The sequence below is a fragment of the Pocillopora verrucosa genome, chromosome 12 (genome assembly GCF_036669915.1).
Source record: "Pocillopora verrucosa isolate sample1 chromosome 12, ASM3666991v2, whole genome shotgun sequence".
NCBI classification, from domain to species: Eukaryota; Metazoa; Cnidaria; class Anthozoa; order Scleractinia; family Pocilloporidae; genus Pocillopora; species Pocillopora verrucosa.
The window spans coordinates 10113873-10134167 of record NC_089323.1 but is presented as its reverse complement, the minus strand read 5'-3'; the positions used below and the strand labels follow the sequence as shown (position 1 = coordinate 10134167).

The 20295-nt window shown below is 37.9% G+C and overlaps 2 protein-coding genes across 2 annotated transcripts; both read right to left on the bottom strand.

Annotated features, from left to right (window-relative positions):
* Positions 1–3648: 3648 nt before the first annotated feature.
* On the bottom strand, positions 3649–6693 carry LOC131786429 (serine/threonine-protein kinase NIM1). The gene is made up of 3 exons (XM_059103493.2): positions 6216–6693; positions 5865–6133; positions 3649–5555 (listed from the first exon to the last, which is right to left on the bottom strand). The coding sequence occupies exons 1-3, from the start codon at positions 6469–6471 to the stop codon at positions 4788–4790; spliced, it is 1293 nt and encodes a 430-aa protein (XP_058959476.1). The 5' UTR covers positions 6472–6693; the 3' UTR covers positions 3649–4787.
* Positions 6694–8545: 1852 nt separating this feature from the next.
* On the bottom strand, positions 8546–20279 carry LOC131786439 (cytoplasmic dynein 2 light intermediate chain 1). Its single transcript, XM_059103503.2, has 17 exons — positions 20180–20279; positions 19316–19383; positions 18713–18783; positions 18316–18350; positions 17882–17954; positions 16990–17078; positions 16182–16260; positions 15667–15719; positions 14680–14734; positions 13980–14048; positions 12909–12986; positions 12349–12428; positions 11616–11686; positions 11398–11443; positions 10668–10719; positions 10455–10547; positions 8546–9878 (listed from the first exon to the last, which is right to left on the bottom strand). The coding sequence occupies exons 1-17, from the start codon at positions 20191–20193 to the stop codon at positions 9795–9797; spliced, it is 1110 nt and encodes a 369-aa protein (XP_058959486.2). The 5' UTR covers positions 20194–20279; the 3' UTR covers positions 8546–9794.
* Between the last annotated feature and the right edge of the window lie 16 nt (positions 20280–20295).

Sequence of the window (20295 nt, the reverse complement as noted above, 5' to 3'; positions counted from 1 at the left end):
ACATCAACGTCGCAGGAGTTAGTCTGTTTGTTTGTTTGTATGGTCTTTTTACCCGATGTTTCATCGTGACTGTTCGAAGAGTTTAGAAACTTGTAATTAACGATTTTTTAATTTTACGATGGAATACATTTTTACTACAGAGTTCTTTTAATACCGTTTTTCTTCTTCTTCGTCTTATTATCATAATTATTGTGATTATTATCATTATTTTTATTAGCATTATCATCAGCATACTTAGTGTCATTATGTATGCAAGTTATATATCGATACTTACGCTCCATCTCGTACCTTGAAGTTCCATCTTCACTGCGAAATTAACTTCTTAAATGCTCGGTATAAGTGCGCGTCGAAATAAAGCCTTAGATTTATAAACCATGGGCCAAATTCTGTTATTAAAGATTATAAAGGGGTTGAAGAGAAAATAAAAGCGGAACCAAAACATAGATCTGTAGCGTATTGGTATTTTTCTAAATTTAGTGTAGGCCCTTTTGATAAAAATCGGCGTTAAGGTAACGGCGTAATTCGTAATTTCATTAATCTGTACGTAGGAGCATTTCATGAAGTCACCAGGTTGTCGGACGTGATACATCATTAATAAATTAAAGGGGGTAAGTTTCTAAAGAAACGGTGGCGCTGCGTCGGTGGGAGAGTGTAACAGTGTAATTAAGTATAATCAACTGACTTGATAACGTAAATTCGCCCTTACGTAGGGCTAACGCTCGAGACGTGAGCTTTTTAAGTCGTTACGGAAGCCAAATTGCGGTAGCAACTCAGTTGATAATACGAGATTACCCAGTGTTATATCACAACCGGCCATAATAAAGCCACTAACACATAGAAATTAATTCCATGGAAAGTGCGCACGAACGATTTTTATTCACGAGTTGAGATGCATCTCTGCTGTCCACTGAAAGGAAATTCAGAATGTAGAGAATCTTACTACAAAACATTTTCGCAATAAGTTTTAGTAATGGGTACATTCTATTACATTTGCTTTTCTTTTTAATTAACTGTATCCTGAAAAAAATTGCACATCACCGAAAAGCCAGCATAGTCAAGGTTGACCACCAAGAAAACAAAGGCAACCAAACAAACAAAGCCAAAAAGAACAAAAACAAAGTAAGTTGATTGACGTGTTCACCCTTCTATTGTACTTTTCACGTAACTATAGTAACAATCACTAAAAAAAAGGAAAACCATGCCAAAATCCCTTCTTAAAAGAAAGTGAATTGTCATGCAATCTTTTAAGCCATTCAAATACAGCCATAAGGTCTACTCCCTGCAGTGCTCTTCTCTCTCCAGTGATTTTTCGATTGTTTCTTCTGGTTTTCCTTGATTTCCTTGTCAAGTTCGATTAACATTTCGTCGGGTTAAGGGGGCGGGGAGGAGAGGTAGTGAGGGGGTAGGCGTAGGGAGGTCGAGCAGAGAAAGTACATTTTACCCTATGCGTAGTCTCGAATATGGCCTTTCCCAGAAGGGAACACTTTGATTAAGGCTTAAATTTCCTAGGAGATAAATTGGTAAGGACTGAAATATCAGGCCAAGCGATTCAGTCGATGTCAAACAAACGTGGAAAAGACGGAAACAAACTAGCATTGGAAGAACAGCCAACCGTCAGTAATCAAATCCAAAATAACAGATGAAATTGTTTCTTGAAATTAATGCTTTTGTGAAAACATGTGACATTTAATCCATGCATGCAAACTTCACGATTCGAAACCCATATGTGTACGCATTGCGGACCTTTTTGTTCTTTTTGTCTTGATATCCAAGTCTTTAATTGAGCAGTAATTTTTTCCTTTCCTTTTCCTTTTTTTTTTTTAAGTTTTTTGCTTATTTTTAAAATATTTTTTAAATTTTTTTAAACTAAACTAGTGAGAGGCACTCTGCGAACAGTAGCTGTAACACTTCTTTATTCTCTGACGACGCTTATCGTCAACTGTCGTAGACTTCTTCAGGGAGTTTTACAAGTTAACACTAAACGCCAGTATTTATAAGCCATTGTTAGCGGCTATAAGGGGGCCTAAGACGATAAAGGCTTGGCCGGACATACGAACAGGAACAGGGAAAAATTTGAACATTTTTTTGGGCAAGGTGAGAAAAATATTTGGGGGCCACGGTCCAAAAACCGTCTTTCCTCCCAATGAACTATGTTCACTAGAGGAAATACTTGAACCCAAACAACATGATCAGCACAGCAATCTGGTAAAACTTCTGATTTTACAGATTCCAATGACATTAGCTTTCATGTTGTCTTTGTCCAGTAGCTGTAGGCTGATAGTGAAAAACCCCCCAAAACCTCAGAAGCAGGAATGAAAGGCAAATGTAAAAAGTGTCTGAGTCAGTCTAAATGCTGTTGTTTTTCCATGTCCTCAACGCCAATGAAGTCTTCACAAAGATGAATAAGCACTTCTTATCACAGGTCAACCAGTGCTAATACTCCACGATATTTGAAGAGATGATAACTGATGTACTAGATTCCGGATTGGGAAGTTGTATTCCCTTTTTGAATTTTAAGACCATGAAGAATCGTATCTTATTACACAACACATACTAGATAAGGGAGTGTCCCCCTCCTGCAAAAGACAAGCCTTCTCTGGCCCATACCACCACAGCCTATTATCATTTCTATCTCCCACTAGGTGGTACTACTACTTCCTCCGGACCAGATGCGAGCCAGGTTTTCCAGGCAGTTTGGTGGTACCGATTGATGTATGGCCAGCATGCAATGGCGTAATAGTCAGTGGTCATTGTGTTTTGTTCTTGGACTCAACACTTTACTCTGACAGACCCCTAGCTCTCTCCGCCCAGGGGTGCAAATGGGCACCAGTAGACTGTCAGGGAAGCTTGATAAAATGCTGGGGGTGGAAACCCTCTTATAGACAGGTATCTGATCAGGGGGGAGTGGTAACTCTCCTGGTCCCTTCATGCGGAAACTGGGATAAGCTGCAGGTGTATGGGCCACTTTGCCAGAGTTCAAACCTAAACTATTTTTTAGTCATGTGCTTTGCAGAATGAGAGTATAATGTCCAGCCAAAAGACACAAAATCATAACTCCAGCAAGAGCAAGGATGAAAAGGCACTCTATTTTCTTGATAAACACCTCCAATGATGAATTCACATTAATTTGTTGACTTTTTATACAAGGTGTTTGGAAATTCAATTAAGCCTGGATGTTATCATAAGGTTAAGGGTTTTACTTAATATCTACAAAAGCTATCAATCATGTCATAATTTTCACTGTGACATTAATATGCCTCAAATTAAATGCATCTCACTTGGCTGAACTTGAGTCTTGTATATGCAATCTATATTCTATTGGGATCATATAGTGAAGTCCACTTGAAAGGTGGACAACAGGAACATGACAAGGCAATAATATAGACCAATTTTCAGTCAAGTGTTGAGAGTAATATGGAATGCTATTGGATTTGCTTCATTTCTCTTGTAATTTGTCTGAAGAACTTACGTCACAGATGTGCTTTCCTGCACTAAGGCACAATTCATCAATTTACTATGAGTTTGCATTGTTCCCTGTACTGCTGGTCTTTGCTCAAATAACCATTTGGGATCACTTTAGTTTTATTTAAGTCAAAAATTTCTTTATGTTGTGTGCATAAAACAAAATCATAAGCATCAAGCCTTCCATGAAAAAATATACTTTATTGTCCTTTTCATACCAGAAGGATGCTGGACTTAAATAGAATAAATGAAACTTACTTTGCAAAAATATGCTCCAACTTTTGGAAAAATTTAATATCTACAAATTTTGGGGCACTTTTTTTCTGCAAAGATCACTCTGTCTTATATACAAAAGGTGTTGAATAATCTACAGTTATTTTACATCTACGCAAAACTGCCAATGTCATGTTTAAATTATTAGTATATTGGACTTTGCGGAAGTCAATATTAAATGGCAATTTGATTACTTGCCTTTGGGGACATAAATTATATTTGAGCATGTCTGAAAAATGTCATGTTCAAGTTTCTTGAACATATGTTATCATTGAATGTGATCGTGAGAATAGACAGGGCATTTGTTGTCAACATGGTTAAAAATTTACAATTATTAGTGTGTGTAACGACAAATAAATAATTAACACAGTCTATGAGCTTATAACCATCTGATTGGTTACAATACAAGGCAATAATATTGAGAAAGATTATGCAACTTGAATACGACTGCATGAGACTGTTAACTAATGGAAGAACAATACAAGATGAGAAAATCTAAATTAAATATTCACAACTCAGTCCTTTGAGGTTTTAATTTAATACCTCACAAATTGATCCAGTAAGTTTTTGCTCATTCAATTGAGTTTATGATAATTTCCAATGATTGGTTCTTTTTATGTCAGTTAAAGCATTTTGCAAAGAAAATTTTTATATCCCTCACACTCATGATAATATATTACAACTGATGGTCTCCTGCCACAACTTAGAAACGTAACCAAACAAATGATTTATGTATGTAGTGTTTGCATGTCTCGATTTCTTTCAAGAGAGCCTCACAAATGATATGTTTATGTACAAATGTTTGAGTAAAAATGTGTGAAAACTGTATGCAAACACCACTCAAGAGTAAATCTGTGATAAACAATGATAATTCACGAACCTGCATGAAACACACAATGGAATATCAAAGATGAAATCCGTTCAAATCTGCTCAGCGCAACAATAGTAATAGGTTTAAATTTCAAAATTAAAAATTAAGAATTCAAGATTTCAGTACCTCGATAATTATAAGCTAAGTTCGCGCCTGTAGTACAATTTTGTGTCTAGGATCACTACAGGATTGTACAAAATTTGGATTTAGGTTGTGCTTTCGCATTTCTCTCGTTGTTTTCAGCCTTCTGTGGTCGAGAGTCTGTCATGAGGTGATTGTTGTTACTATAACTACTCAAAGTTGACGTTTTTCGCATAAGCTCTATTTTTTTTTTCGCAATTCGATGCAGTATCACTCTATAGGTCCCTGTTATACTGTCTCTTGAATCTCTGCAGTTTGCATATAGATCAGAAGAAATACCAAGTTCTTTCATCGTGTTCAGTGCGTCCCTTTCATCCTCAGATAACTCACTTAACTTGTCCTCTGGAGGTCGCAGACTATATTTGGTGTCCGGCCGTGGAAAAGATTCTCCTTCTAGCCAAGCGGAATGCTTTATCTCTTCCATAGTAAATCTGTCTGTGGGAACAGGTCTTAAAATGTTCCTTATGAGAAATTTACAGCGATCGGACAAAAACTCCGGCAAATAATAAGTTCCATCCAAAATACATTTCTTCAGCTTTCCGACAGTCTCCGCTCGAAATGGCATAACGCCAGTTACCATGAAATATAGAAGTATTCCTAAAGCCCACAGGTCGACATAAACACCGATGTAATGTTCATCCTTGAACAACTCTGGAGCAGCATAGGGTGGCGAGCCGCAGAAGGTATTCAGTGTGCTATCCTTTGTCGACAAAGTACTAAACCCAAAATCGCCAACTTTTACAAGATTCGGACCAGCAATGAACACGTTCTCTGCTTTGAGATCGCGATGAATGATGTTATTATCATGCTACAAAAAAAAGAAAAAGAAAAATATTTCAAGAACATCATTGGCAACATTGCAACTAAACTTAACGTTAATTATTCAACACTATTATGTTTATCATAACACTGCTCGAATCACCACGAGCAGGAACGATCAGTTTTCTTACATAATTCAATTAGACGAACCGTGTAAGCTTACCTCGGGTTTTCGATGGCAAATACCTTTTCAGCAGGAAGCGATTTTCGAGTAGTCGGGCGGTTTGTTGTCGCTATTAAGGTTGTTTCATCAAAAGCTGTTCATAATTAAAGAAATGAATACAAATTGCCGACTCACCATATGTTCAACAGCGGATGTCACTTGAGCATATATTCGGCGAGCTGTTCGTTCATGTAGTTTACCCTCATTCGAAATTCGAGCGAACAATTCGCCACCAGCAGCGTATTCCATCACAAGGTATAGCTTCGAGAGCGTTTCGATTACTTCGTAAAGTCTGATAATATTGGGATGATGAAGCTTTTCCATAGAAGAAATTTCTCTTGATAACAATCGTTGAGTTTTCTGATCCAACTTTGTCTTGTCTAAAATCTTGATAGCAACCTTGTCTGCAAGAAAAGTGTCTAAGTGAGTTCCGCATCGCACGCGAGCGAAATTACATTCAAAGATATTTTGATCGCCTAAACTAACCTCTTGTGAGTGAATGTATTCCCATTTTGACCTGACAGAAGTTTCCGCTTCCTAACTCTCCTCGAATGCGATAAAATCCAATTCGTTTGCCGAGAGTTATTTCTTTCAGATAGCGTTCGTCGTGAGCTAAATCGTGTGTCAGTCGTTCGTAAGGAGTTAGACTCTTTTCCCGATGGTGTGATATTGATTGTTTCCGTTCTCCTTCCTCATTAGGCTCCCTAGAGGAAGAATCGGCCATAGTGTTAGAAACCGTCATGGCTGTAACATGCTGTTCACCGCCATTGCGAGAGAGGATAGAGTAGTCGTCATGAGCGAGCGGTAGTTCTGTTGTGACGGTGAACAAAGGCTACGAAAGTCCTGGGTGTTACCATGGAAACGCTGATCCCTCGATTGGGTTTCCTTTGTGATCGTCTGAATGCTTTATGTGAGGTGTCGCAATGTTTTTGTAACTTCTCCAATTCCAGCGTCAAGAAAGAAGTCAAACAGATTTTATGGCACTCTGAAGAGGGCTAGAAAAAGTAAACGTCCATAGCCTTTTAGATTAGATTTGATTTAACTATCGTAAAATGGGTTATTCGAGAACCTTTCTTCCTTGAAATGAATACAGATTAGTGAGCCTTTATCTTCTAAACAAACTTCCCGTAAAGTAAGTTCTTTCTTGACGTTATCAGCTCTAAGACGTAAATTACACGTGGAGATTGTTTTATTTAAAACAACGTTGTTAGTTAAGTATTTGCGCTTAATTGTAAATACTAAATTATTGAAGGTATCCGTTTCATTAAATCGCACTGGGCGGTCTTTTAACCAATACTAATGAAAAAATTCAACCATACAAAACAAACATTTATTTCACTGTAAATGTCTACTTGATCCTGCAGGCAGATTATTCTAACGAACTGACGTCCAACTTGCGTGATTGAATGAACTAAACAAGTTGTTATTAGCAACGGCGCTTCACGCAGTCTCTTCTGGACACTTTCAATTTAAAACATCGATCGAAATTTGTCGTTTTCGCGACCGAGGGAAACAGATTTTGTAAAATTTTTCAGGATAAGGAGAAAAGTTATTTTTTGCTGTAAATGATAGGCAAATATGATGTCCTGACCATGTGAAAAGAATAATATTTCGATCAGTTGGCCTGATTTCGTGGGATTGGAAATTAAAAACCTGGAACTTTTAACAAAGTTTACGATTTATGTAGTTAACAATGTAATACAAAGTGATAAAAAAATATCCCAAGTCGTTAATGTAAAGAGGTAATATCGCGGAAATCTTACCGAAAATGATCAGTGATCTGGGAAGTCTGCAGCGCGGTCGGAAAATGAAAACTTTAATTCGTGTTACATGTTTGACACTCAAGGCGACAAAGTCATGCCACTAAAGCCTTCAGGCAAGGAAAAACAGAGGCAGAACTTCACCGTAAAAGCAGTCAAGTAGGTGCGAGACTAACATATATTTTTGGCCATTCTGAACACAACACATACCATTAAATAAAAATCTTACTTGAGACAATAACGCTTTAGGCTTTGTTTTCAAGAGAAGTGGTTAATGGGACCAGACCACGGAAGAAAACAGCTGTTTCTAAGATTGTTAGCTCTCCATAGTAGCAATTATTGTTGCTTTGTATATGTATTTTACCGGGCGGTTAGAATTTTACTTTTTCTCTATGACAGTGAATGCAGATATGGACCTTGATGTGGTTGGTGGGGAGGTTGACTCCGTGTGATTATCTTCTCTTCAACCAGGTTCTAAAGTTTCTCTCTCTTCCCAGCCTCCGTTGCCTCTTATGCTTGAGTACACTTAGCAACCCACCTCAGCCCACCGTTGTCTCTTCCCAACCCTCATATTACTGATGCTCAGAGTATTATCACGCCTGCAAACATTCTTGTAGTGCATTTGGCCTAAAGACCGGTCGACAGAGTCTTGCAAAGGGTCGATCCCCATAAAGGATATCCCTGAGACTCCCATCCGGTGGGCGTGGCCAAGTCAATCCCGCAGCGATGACTAAGCCGAGCTAATACAGATGAAAGAAAAATCTGATCCAAACAGTATGAAATAAACCAAAGTGGCCAAATCCTCTGAAAACGATAACGAGGGTGGAAAAAAGACATTTCACCTACTCTAGACAATGTGTGCAATGTGTAGCTACATTACTTTTTGAAAATCTGAAACAGTTTGTAAAGACGAGTTCACGCCAGTATACAATGCGGTAACAGAGGTACGACTTTATCAAAACTATCTCAGCTGCCACCACTTAGAGCTTTACAGTGACTAAAGCGTGCCCTTGACTTAATCTCGTTCTCTATAGTTTGGTAGACACTCTGGAAAACGAGCACGAAGCGCGAGCGTCCACGGAAAGAAAAAAAAAGAAGTGGGGGGAGGGGGAAGAAGCGGAAGGAACATTGTGCCTTACATGTAACCACTTCCCTCCCTAGGCGCCAACTGATTTTCAGCGGAGACGTCCGTCTGGGTGCTAGGCTAACCTTAATTTGACGTCTCACCACAGTCGATTACTTTATATCTCCTGTTAAAAAAAACGGGCGGAAAACAACTTTAAAAGCTTTTCTGGTGGAAGTAAAACAAAGATAGAAGAATGTCCCCAATTAGCCTCGGTTCGATGTGCTCATCCCTGGTTTTCTTGTCTTTGACAAACCCACATAAATCGAACGTCAGTCAGAAAGTGTGACGTCGGGTTCGACCTTCTCTAGTTTTGATTTCCTCTTCCTTTTGCCTTTCATTTCTCGTATTTCATGTCACACCAGACGAAGTGTCACAAGAAAGAGTTTGTCATATTCAATGAGTTCACGACACGTGATAAGCTGCTAATATGTGAAATAAAATTTCCAGAGAAGAGAACGAATCAAATTCCTGGGTAGCACTGTTTTATACAAGCAGCATTAATTTACAGTTATTTCCTTGTTTACAACGCTCTTAAAATTTTTCCAATAAATGTTTTGTAAATACGGAGTGGTCGTCGACATTAGGGAGTTCGGATCAGTGTCGTGGAAGCAAAACCCAAGTAATCACAACGGCCCAACAGAATAAAATGAAATGCCACAAAGGGCCAGAACTCAAACTAATAACAACCAAACTTGCCTAAATCCCCAGTTGTGATGGGTTTTGATATGCTGAAAAGATAGCGCAAGTTTCCTAAAGAAACCCCAGATCGAAGAAAAGTAAAATCCAAGAAATCATGGATCGCGTTTGACATTTAAAGCATTCGTCGACTGAGTGTCGAAAGTGAGACTATTAGTGCAATTTCGAAAGCAAGTTTCGAAAGTAATCTCAGATTACATTGGTTTTGCTTTACTTCGCTCTGTGATTGGTCCAGAAAAATTGCGCCACCCACTTAGCTAATCAAATGGAAAACAAAAACGAATCAAGACGTTGTCGCCCGCATTTTCCCGCGCCTTAGGCGATTTGGTCGTTTATACTGTGAGTCCTCATTGGCTCTTATTGTATTTTCCTTTCTTCTGATTGGCCGTTGTAATCACTTTGGTTTTAGAGTCGAAAAGCGCTCTAATAGGAATTTGCTCCATTGTTTAAGCTTTCTTCATTGTTGTTGCTGTTGTTGTTTAGCTAGCGTGAGTGTTTCTCTCCTCCAGTCCCTCTGGCAGCATCTCTCACTTTTCTCAAGGCCAACTTCCGGTATCTTTCTAGTTCCTGCACAAATTAAAAGTAAATAAATAAACAACTGGTTTGAAACGTACTTTACAAACGAGACAAGGTCAAGGTAAATTTGATGGGTGCTTTTTACTTTTAGCCTATTACACCCTAACATCAGTATGTATTTTGTCCACATTGCTCTCCTTACATTTTCCTGAGGTGCTGAAAAGGAAAGTTCGTTTAAAAATAAAGAGCTTCTTGAGTTGATGATCATTTCCTTTAATCTCGTGACTTTAATGAGTAATTCACGAATGATAATGTGAGGAGAAATTAGATGCTGGTCACTCTTAGGGGTCAAAGGGTAAAGGTCTGGCGAAACTGGTTAATTGGTTCTTGCCGGTGAGTGAGAACGTGTGGGTGTTGTTTGGCAACATTTTCAACATTATTAACCACTTAATGGTCCAGTAAATTTCCCGACAACATTTAAGATTACTCTGCACAGGAATGCGAAACTTAGAGGCCTTACTCACGGAGGACAAGGCCAGTTTGACCAGAACATCTCTGTAAGTTCTCAGAGAAAGACGCCGGATCCAACCGTCCAGTTTTGATTAATGGAAATCTGCATTAATTTACCTCATCTTTCTGTTTCCTCATGGTGTCGACCGCTGGTTCAGCATACTGCGGATCTTTAGATGGGTCTTCGCTTGTGTTCCGCCCTTGGGATTTCTTAAGTCAGACAGAATGTTAATCATAGCCCTGAGCAAACTTATATAAAGACGTTTTATCAAGCGCTGTACTCAAAAGCAAATCGCAATAGATTTCAGTTTTAAACAACAAATGTTTTACCTCGGGAGGAAAAAACGTGGCGTAGGCAGCCTTCCAAAGCTCGTACGGATCCCTAAAATAAAAAGCAAACAACTCAAAAAGTATTCATAAATCCGAAAGATGACTCTTACCGAGCAATCAGATACAAGTTTCACCAGACAGGAAAATTCCTGTGGCTTTTTTTGACGCCCATTTATTAATTTATTTTTTTATCACAATAAAATTACCAAGAGCACTAAAAGCGTAAACTAAACTTGGTATACAAATGCTGGAAATTCAAAAAAGGATTTGCTGGGTTGACTGGCTCTCTATTTGGAATTTCTTTTGTGAAACTCGTCCATTCCGTGTTCAACCAATCAGATAAAAGACTAACCTGAGAAAATTTTCGCCAGGTTAGTCAAGAGATGATTAATCTATGATACTTATGTGACCATTTCAACCAAGGATTGTTTTGACGCTAAGATTGCAGCACTTGTTACAAACTGCTGGCTTATGTAGTTCCTCCTTGAAAAACCATATAATTTTGTCGACTTTCGTTTTATATCTCAATGTTTTCCACGCATTGCACAATCTAAAACAGGTTGGATAACTTGGTCTACATACTAGCTGATCGACTAAAAATGTATCAAATCGACGTTTTGTAACTGATTTAATTCTTGAATAATTCACATCATTACACTAAGATAAGCAAAGTGTGCGAATATCTGATCAACACGGAAGAAATCTAAGGATGACAAATCATGGTATTTACCTGCTGTGCATTTTTCCCATGTCTTGATTTGCAACTGGAGGTGATCCTAAATGCAAAGAAAAACATCTTATATGGATGTACCCGCTGGTACACAAAATCGCTTTAAAGTTCTCTTTTTTTTCGTGCAACATCGTGCAATTTAAGAGACAAAACAAAATAATGACACTAACGACAATACTGAAGCGACCAGAAGGTAAAAAATAAACAACATTTTTCACCTATTTGCGAAAAAGAGTCCTGTCCAGCCGGAACAATGATGGGTTTGTTATGATCCACTGATACCACCTTACTGTAAAAGAATAATAAGGTCACAAAACTTCCTATATTTTACAAAATAGGATAATTTCAACGAACGTTTAAAACCATTTAAAATTTAAGCGCCACAGGGGTCGTGTCCATTTCAAAATCCGCAGTGAAAAGAGTTTTAAAAGGTTGATGGCACAGCCTCTCTTACCTGAGCGATTTCTAAAAATGATAAAACTGCTACTAACTTTCCAATTTAGTCAATTTTTTTTAATCTTAATTAGCCTTGGATGCTCGTAGAATTAATTCCCCAATCTATTACAACCCACATCAATTTGTTGGCTTTTGGTAGCAGTCCCCAGCTAGTTTAGCGATGGACCATGAGGACTAATTTTGGTCTCATTTGTCACTAGTGAGATAAATTTAAGTCTTGGAGACTTCAATGGGAAGAACCTTAAACATTCCATTGCCGCTATTCCATTCCTACAGAGAGGTCTCGAATAAAAAGATAAGGCACATACTTCCTCCACGTGTAAAAAGCCGAGTATCTATCGAGATATTGCAGATATGGAGAGTTCCCCTTTTAAGTCAATTTTTGGTTCAGTTTCCTATACTCAAAGGCATAGTTTTTCTTCAAAATGTTTTTGTTTGATGCGAAGCATACTATTAAAGTGCCATGAAGTCACTACGGCATGGAGGAAAACTCACCTGAGGGGGGTGCGGAACAACAGTGACCCCACCAGACCTCGGGTGCGGTTCGTCAGACCCTCAGCTTTAGTGCTAAAAAACTGATGAGGAAAATGAAGGCTTCTTTGGAATCCAAACCAGACAATTGAAATCACAGGAGCGTAATCATTTGTACACGTTAACTGTAGGTTCGCTTTTTCGGTGAAGTCCATCGCGCGAGTCAATAAAAATCAGCGAATAACAAAAATTATATCAGCGCGCCGCGTGGAACTCTACTTTTCGTGCGCCTCACGTTCAGAGTTCTGCGCGGCGTGCTTACATCAATTTTTTTCTCGCTGGTTTCTTTTGAACTAGCGCGACGGACTTCGCCTAGTGGGAGGGGCAGCTTCTCGGTCGCCACCCGATCTAAAAGGAAAACGAACTCCTCTATCGGTCTCAAGGCATCATTATAATATACAAAGTATCTCATTCTCCAGTGCATCTTGATGGACCCACGTGAAGCGTTGACTGAAATTAAGGATTGCTTAAGCTGAGTTCTTCTTGTTAAACGAAACAAAAAAATCAGTATCAATTCAACCAACCTGCAAATGAGCGCCGTTCTTGTGTGCCACAAATCGCAGTGCTCTACTTATCATTTTCCGTTTCTCGGGATCAAAATCCTGCGAAAACAAAATTGACGAACCATTCACTGATAGCTACAAAGGACTCCCTTGGGAGTACCAATACAATTTCAACCCAAATTGGAGTGTCTCCAAAAAGCCCTTCGAGTTCTTTTAACCGGATGACGAGACAGTTATTCTGCTACCGGTGATGTTTATACTGTGTGTAGAAGAATTTAATCCGTTTTCTAGTGTGCAAATAAACCTTTTATTGCCTTTCCAGAGCAAAAATACCGTTTTCGATTTTATCCCGCATCGTGTGAAAGGGGCCTACTTCACGAAAAATACCGAAATGAAACTCTACATAATAGTGTTTAGTTAACCTTCATTTCCTCTCTACAAGGTATACATTCTGACAGAACAAGCGTTTCCTGTTATATGCAGAAGTGCAAAGTATTAGGACATCTCTAACAGTTGCCATATTGCCTACAACACCATGAGTATCGCAAAGATGCGACCAGGAGCATGTCTATTGCCAACAGCCCACGTTCGGCCTTTTTTACACCTGAATCGCAGTGAATCACAAGTTGTAGAATGTTCCTAGATATAGCAATAATCCATATGGAGTACAGTGACTTCCAATTTCACAACTCCCCTCCCGCCCACCCCTTCTATAGCATGAGACTGCCCATGGAGTGAAATAAGAGACAATACTAGTAACACAATGATGGAACACAACCTGCCCCTCTCACTACCTTAAGGTTACTTCCCACCTCCGCGGGTGTCCTTCGGGAAAAAAAATTCGTATGCGCGCTAGTTTCACTAAAATCCTAGCAAACTATTCATCAGAAGAAAGCTTAATAACTGCAGATTACGATAAAATATAATTTAAGGAAGTGCCGGTAAGGTGTGAAAGAGTTCAGAATTTTTTTTTATGGAGACGTTAGGTTAAATGTTTGAATTCAGTTAAGTCAAATAGAAGAAAAATCGATTTTTTCGGCATCTGAAGGTGGGAAGTAACCTTAAATCCTGATAGGTCGGTTGACTACGAACCTGATAAATATCGTACTTTCCGCCAATTATGGCCAGAGGTATAGGAAACGGATCGATGGAAGATTTGTCCTACAGAAAAATGGATTCATTTCTGATTTCAAAAAATCAGTTCATTGAATTAAATTTATCGTGTAGTCTGATCTTCCGCGTCAGAGTGGCCCTAAGAAGACAGTAGGAACTGACGGTTCGATAACATCGAAGGATTACATAATCAGAATCAAGTGACTTTTCACTACTGCGTGGGTAGTGTTCATCACTGTGAAGATCGCATCCAAATCGGACAATCAAATATCGTACAGGCCTTGGTTTTGCTTCCAAATTCAAGACGCAACACTAATAATGACCTCCACAAAGGTTTAAGAAACGCCAGCTACCACCACTGACAACAGTCCATCTCAGGACTACTTTCAGTCGGACAATCATACTACATGATCTAATGTTATTACAAAATTCAAAAGTTTCACTCCAAATTATAGTTTGGTTATTCAATAAAAACAACTAAATGTCATTGAATATGACATAAGACATAGAAGCTAGCAGGTGATGTCTGAAAATTGTAACAATAAACCATTACACCAACACATTGCAGGAATTAACAAACTCCAAATAATATCAATACTGATTGCCATAACAAGGTAAAAAAATTTGGGCTAAATTTTCAGAAGGTGTTAATGAACAGAAGTTACTTCTCCTCACTTACAGGATGTTCTTCTCCAAATTTCTTCCAAGCTTGCTTCTTAATCTGTTGCACAGAACTTTGAAAGACGAGAAACCGTGATTGATTAACATTTCAAGCAGTTTCTCATGGTTTAACACCAGATTCTAATTTTAAAGATCCCCTGAAGGTTATTCAAAGTGTGTTCTCTGACAAGCCTGTTTTCCTCATAGTGAATAAATGACATTGCACTGTATAAATACTTGACAGTGAGATGTCAAAAAACTGTGAAACCTCTGAGGACAGGGTTACAGCATGCAGCATCCTCTCCAGGAGTTAGAGTGAGAGCAGTAGTAAGGCAGGTGAAAAATTTATAGGCATGACAAAAAGGAAGAATTAGCACCATGTAACAACTAGGAGTGACTATTAAGGGGTTACCCCCCCTTCCCCACCATATTTCCCTATGTCTCCCTGACAGTTTGCCAGTGCCCATACCTACTCTTGGGTGGAGAGAGACACTGTAAGGATAAGGTGTCTTGCCCAAGAACCAAGCACAGTCACCCACTCACAACTTGAACCTTTGATTCAGTCCTAACAACTAGACTGCATCTCCCATTTCATATGAGCCAAATTTGTTTTGAATACATCCATGTACAAAGCTGGAAAAGAGGGACTGCTTCTCTGAGAGGAGCAGCAAACAGGTGGAAACACTTTATTGCATCCACATCAGCAGGTATGTAGATGCAGGTGTTGCCTCATTAGACTAAACAAGATAGCAGCCATATCAGCAGCAGGGTTTTCAATAACTTTTCCATAAGCATATGCTGATGGTGTAACAAGGCTTCCATGCATGGAAGAGGGTCATAAGGCAAAACCCAAATAGGAGGGCTGCTTGCAGGCTAAACAGACAGCTGTAAGTCTTAGTGGTGACTGCTGACCACTAAGCTTTTATTGAAACATCAGCCCATATGTAATATCATGTAATAGAGCATACACAAAATATCATTCAGCATATAGCAAAATGTACCTTACCCAGGCTCTTTGCTCTCTAAACCTTCCAGGGCTTTGTTCACTTTAGATTTGACCTAAGGACACACACCATGATATAATAAATAAATCCTGCAAAAAGAACCTCAGAACTAAACAAACAATTCAAGAATCATAACAAATTCCTTGTTATACTTTTGTAACAATTAAGGTTTCCTTCAGCATGGTTAACTTTTGGTCACATTTATTTACATCCATGGAGAATACTAAGGAGAGACTTGAGAGAGTGTAAATACCTTATACAAGAAGGTATATCTATTAGACTTTAGTATTTGATTTAGCACTTGCAGATAACTTAATAACAAAGATGACCTTACAAAGGACACATATTGGTCACAAAGATGTGTTAAGTTTGTTAATGGCACACTTATAAGACCAGCTGAAGTATATGGCATAGGAATTATTGGCTGCATATCAGAAAAAAGGTAATTATGCAATTTCAGTCTCTCTCTTACAGAGGTTAATTCCACCTCTCTACAAATATCAAACCCTTTCTTTACCTGGGAGAGAAGTGTTTCCATTGTGTTCCACAGTTCATTTGGAAGAGACAAGTCCAAGACAATCACAACAGCCATACTCCTGTACATGAAAATGGTAAAAATTGGATGAGTGACATGATGGAACCACTGCAGCTGTATCCCAATACTGTACCTCAGCAATATTTGAATCAGGAACAATTGTATTAAGTAGGTGGAGAGTCTGTCAGCAATCAAACCTAGTAGTTGACCTGCTTAGAGCTTATCTCTGATTCTGTGACAAGAAGCATCTACTGTAGAAGCAATTTGGAACTCCACCTGCATGCAATCTTGGTCCATTACAGGTTACAAACCTCTGTATCTTGTCAGCTTTCCCAGCCCATTCATCAGTGCCCATTTTTATCTTTTTACTAAAAAGTTTTGCAAGACTTTAAAAAGTGTTTTATGCAGCATTTCCTGTTTTTTGTATGACTATCAGAGTTGTTGGCAGTGTGATTTAGATACTTCAGCAAAGCTGGTAAATGGTTGTCATACAAGAAACTAATGACATGTGATGATCATGAGTAAAAACCATATTATCCTGGCATGTAAATCAGCCATAAACCATTACACCCTAACATCAGTATGCATATTCTCCATACTGTTCTCTACATATTTCTTTAAGTGCTGACAAGGAGAATTTGTTTAACAAGCAAGAGCTTCTTGTTAGTGATCATTTCCTTCATTCTCATGACCTTGATGTGTGACTCAGGGGTGATATTGTAAGGAGAAATAGGATGCTAGCCATTCTCAGGAGTCCAAATGTTAAGCTTGAATAACAGTTAGCTCTCACCTTATAGTTGCAGATGTCAGAGGAATTTCAATTAATTTGGAAAGGAATGTTCCACCTCCAAGTTCCCATATGTGACCTATGTCTTTTCCCTGTTCAGATTGATAAAAATGTGGTATTACACACCACTCATTACATATTATAACACTGAGTAAGGGAAGTTATGAATGAAGGGTGGCTAGGGTTTGTGGTAGTCTCATAATCTACAGCCTCAACACAGCTAATTATAAGCACACTATAAACTTCTGTACAGTCTGCTCAATGTTGGTAAAAAGACTTTGGAATCAAGCAGCTCCTTATGCATTAGCATTTATCATACTGTTTCCGCTGTTTGAATTCATTTGCTCCACACAACACATTGCATTTACTAGGGACACCAATTTGAGATTTATGCTACTTTTAGTGTTGTACTACAAGTAAAGTCAGATCATCTTGTGGGTCAATTTGCAATCATGTTCTTATTTGGAAAATCTGATATCTTTGTCAGTTTTGTACACTTAGAGGTTTTTTTCAGGTACAGGTTGTTAAATGCTGGTGGAAGGACAGAATTTCCATGGCTTGTTTGTATTTTACATTGCATTCCAACCATCTCATTGCTGGAAGTACTTCTTGTAATTGTTACATATTTCTTACTACCGGTGAGGGGTTAAATAAATGGTTAAACTAGACTAGCAAGAAAAAAACTAAATTTTTCATTACTGAAAACTGTAACAGTTTGTAAACAATTTGCCCATCCCTTTTTTGGTATAACTGAACTCCGTACGGAGGAATTCTTACGTAATTAAAATAACAGTCTTGCCTCTAGAGAGACCAAATCCATTAATCACTCATCAATCATCCATTAATCTTAATATATTAAACACACAGTCTTGAAACTAAGTGTACAGAGTCTTACAATATTGTGTCCAGTTTTAGCTCTTCTTCCAAAGGTGTAATCCAAAGCTGTCGTTGGTTTGGGAGCTTCATCTCTACAATTAGATTATTAACAAATTTTGTCAAATTTCTTGATCTTTATAAGAAATGTTTCCACCATTTCTAAAACAAATAAATCTATAATTCCCAGAGGTGATTAATGAGTAACTTCTCTCTAATACTATCTATTACTTTAACCAGTAATCAGGGAAATGAGAAAACTCAAACTTGTCAGGTGTTTAGTTATCTTGATCTACCTCCAAATTCTTACAAATAATTTACAAGAATAGGTCCATTACTAGAGGGGAGAATTAAATATCAGATCTTGGGAGTGAAGTTATTGATTGAATAAAAGTTCACTGTTTATGTATGGCTTTCAATGTGAGGTTGTTTAGCATCTTGAATAATTATACTCACCGATCAAGAAATCTCAAAATTATGGAGGTTTTACCCTATAAATTGATACAATTCATAAGTATTGAACAATGATTACAGGAAGACTTCATGAACAATAATATGTAACAGCAAAAAATGACCATTTTGTGACAAGATGTCACCATTATCAAATGGGTTGGTAACAATAACATACTATTTAATGGAGGGATGAAAGGATAAAATTACACAAGACTAACTAAAAGTGTGGAACAACAAAAAATGACCATAGAAATAACTACAAAACAAACATTTTTGCTGGAAAGGAGTTGAACAAGAAACTCAAATAAATAAAATGTTGAATTCTTTAAATAATATTATTTCAGTTAAGTCTTTTGTGATTTAAATCCCTTTCTGAGTGACAAAGCTGATGAAAACTTACAGAGTTTTTACTTCCCAGGATAAAGATACTGGATTCATCACTGCTTGACAACTGTAAGTCATCCTGTTGATCTTAACCAAGAAGAGAGAGAACTTCAAAATAACATCTTCATAGTTAGTTAACTTTAGTTTCTACTTTTGCCTTGCATTCATGGTGTTATTGAAAGCAACATTGATTCTCAGACCCATCATACGATTCTTCACCTTTTAACTCCAAAGAATGACAAGCATTGTATCTCTCCTTACAATATCACCCCTAAATCAATCATTGAGGTCACAAGAATAAAGGAAATAATCACAAACTTAAGAAGCTCTTAATTGTTAAACAAATTCTCCATTTCAACACCTTAAGAAACATGTAAGGAACAGTATGGAGAATATGTATGCTGATGTTGGGGTGTAAAGAGTTAAAAGCAAAACTAATGTCTTTCCCTTAAGTAGTACGGTACTTAGCACCCAAATGCTACAGTTTCTTAGGCCTTACAATTTCTGACAAAATAAGCAAGGACACACCAATTCTTTTTCTGGAGGAACTTGAGAAAAATTAATACATATAATGGTGGCTTGACAATACACTTACAGTATACGTCTAGATTGGAAATACCTCTATTTGAATGGTTTTCAGTTTTATTCCTCTCTTCCACTGCCAAGTCCCAGATAGTCTTCTCTGACCTAATAATGGTTGTTTGTTGATAAAACAGTAAATCATGAACTCAAGGTGGCTCAACACAGTTTTTCATATAATCTATACCCTAATACTAAGCAACTGTTGAATGAGGTTGGGCATGATATCATGAATTATCTAAACTGAGGTCTGAGTTATCTGCTGAAGCCAAAGGCTAAGGCAGTTAACACAGACATGAGGTATGGAGCCTGCAATACAGAGTTTTAACAGCTGGCAGATAGGTGAATTTGATACGTGCTTATTGCCACTTGATAGTGAGACTCAAGAAAATTGTCATAGAGTTAACCCTTCAACTCCCATGAGTAACCGAGACAGAATTTTTCCCTACAATATGAATACAATATCAACCAGATATTAGTGACGAGAATAAAGAAAATTATCAATCAGGGGATAATTAGTTGGTCCAATACTAAATTCTCTGAACTAACATTATAAGAATTGTATGGTTGACTGTAAGAAAAATTACAAATTTGATCTGGGAGTTAAAGGGTTAAAGCAAAACAAACAATTTTAGTGCATAAACTTACTAAAGCTGATTGTTGAAATTCCATCAGCTAGGGTACTGATCAAAGTAAACAATAACATTTCACCGGTCTGCTTTGTGTATTCGCTAGAATTTGAGTTTACATCAAAGTTACAAGACTTGCATGGATTACTTATTTTCATTTACTAAGCTCATCGTTTCCAAAGCAACGGTCACAACATTGGCATCTTTCATACATCCAGTCTTATATACCACGAATAAAACCAGTATCCTTATAATTAAAAGAAATCTTTCCTTACCTCTTCTCAGTCATTCTTGATTGAAAACGTCAGGGTGCGTGAAGTTAAACTATACGATGTAACGTTTTCCACTTCCGACATTTCTAGCGCTCATCAACATTGAGCCCGCAATAAAA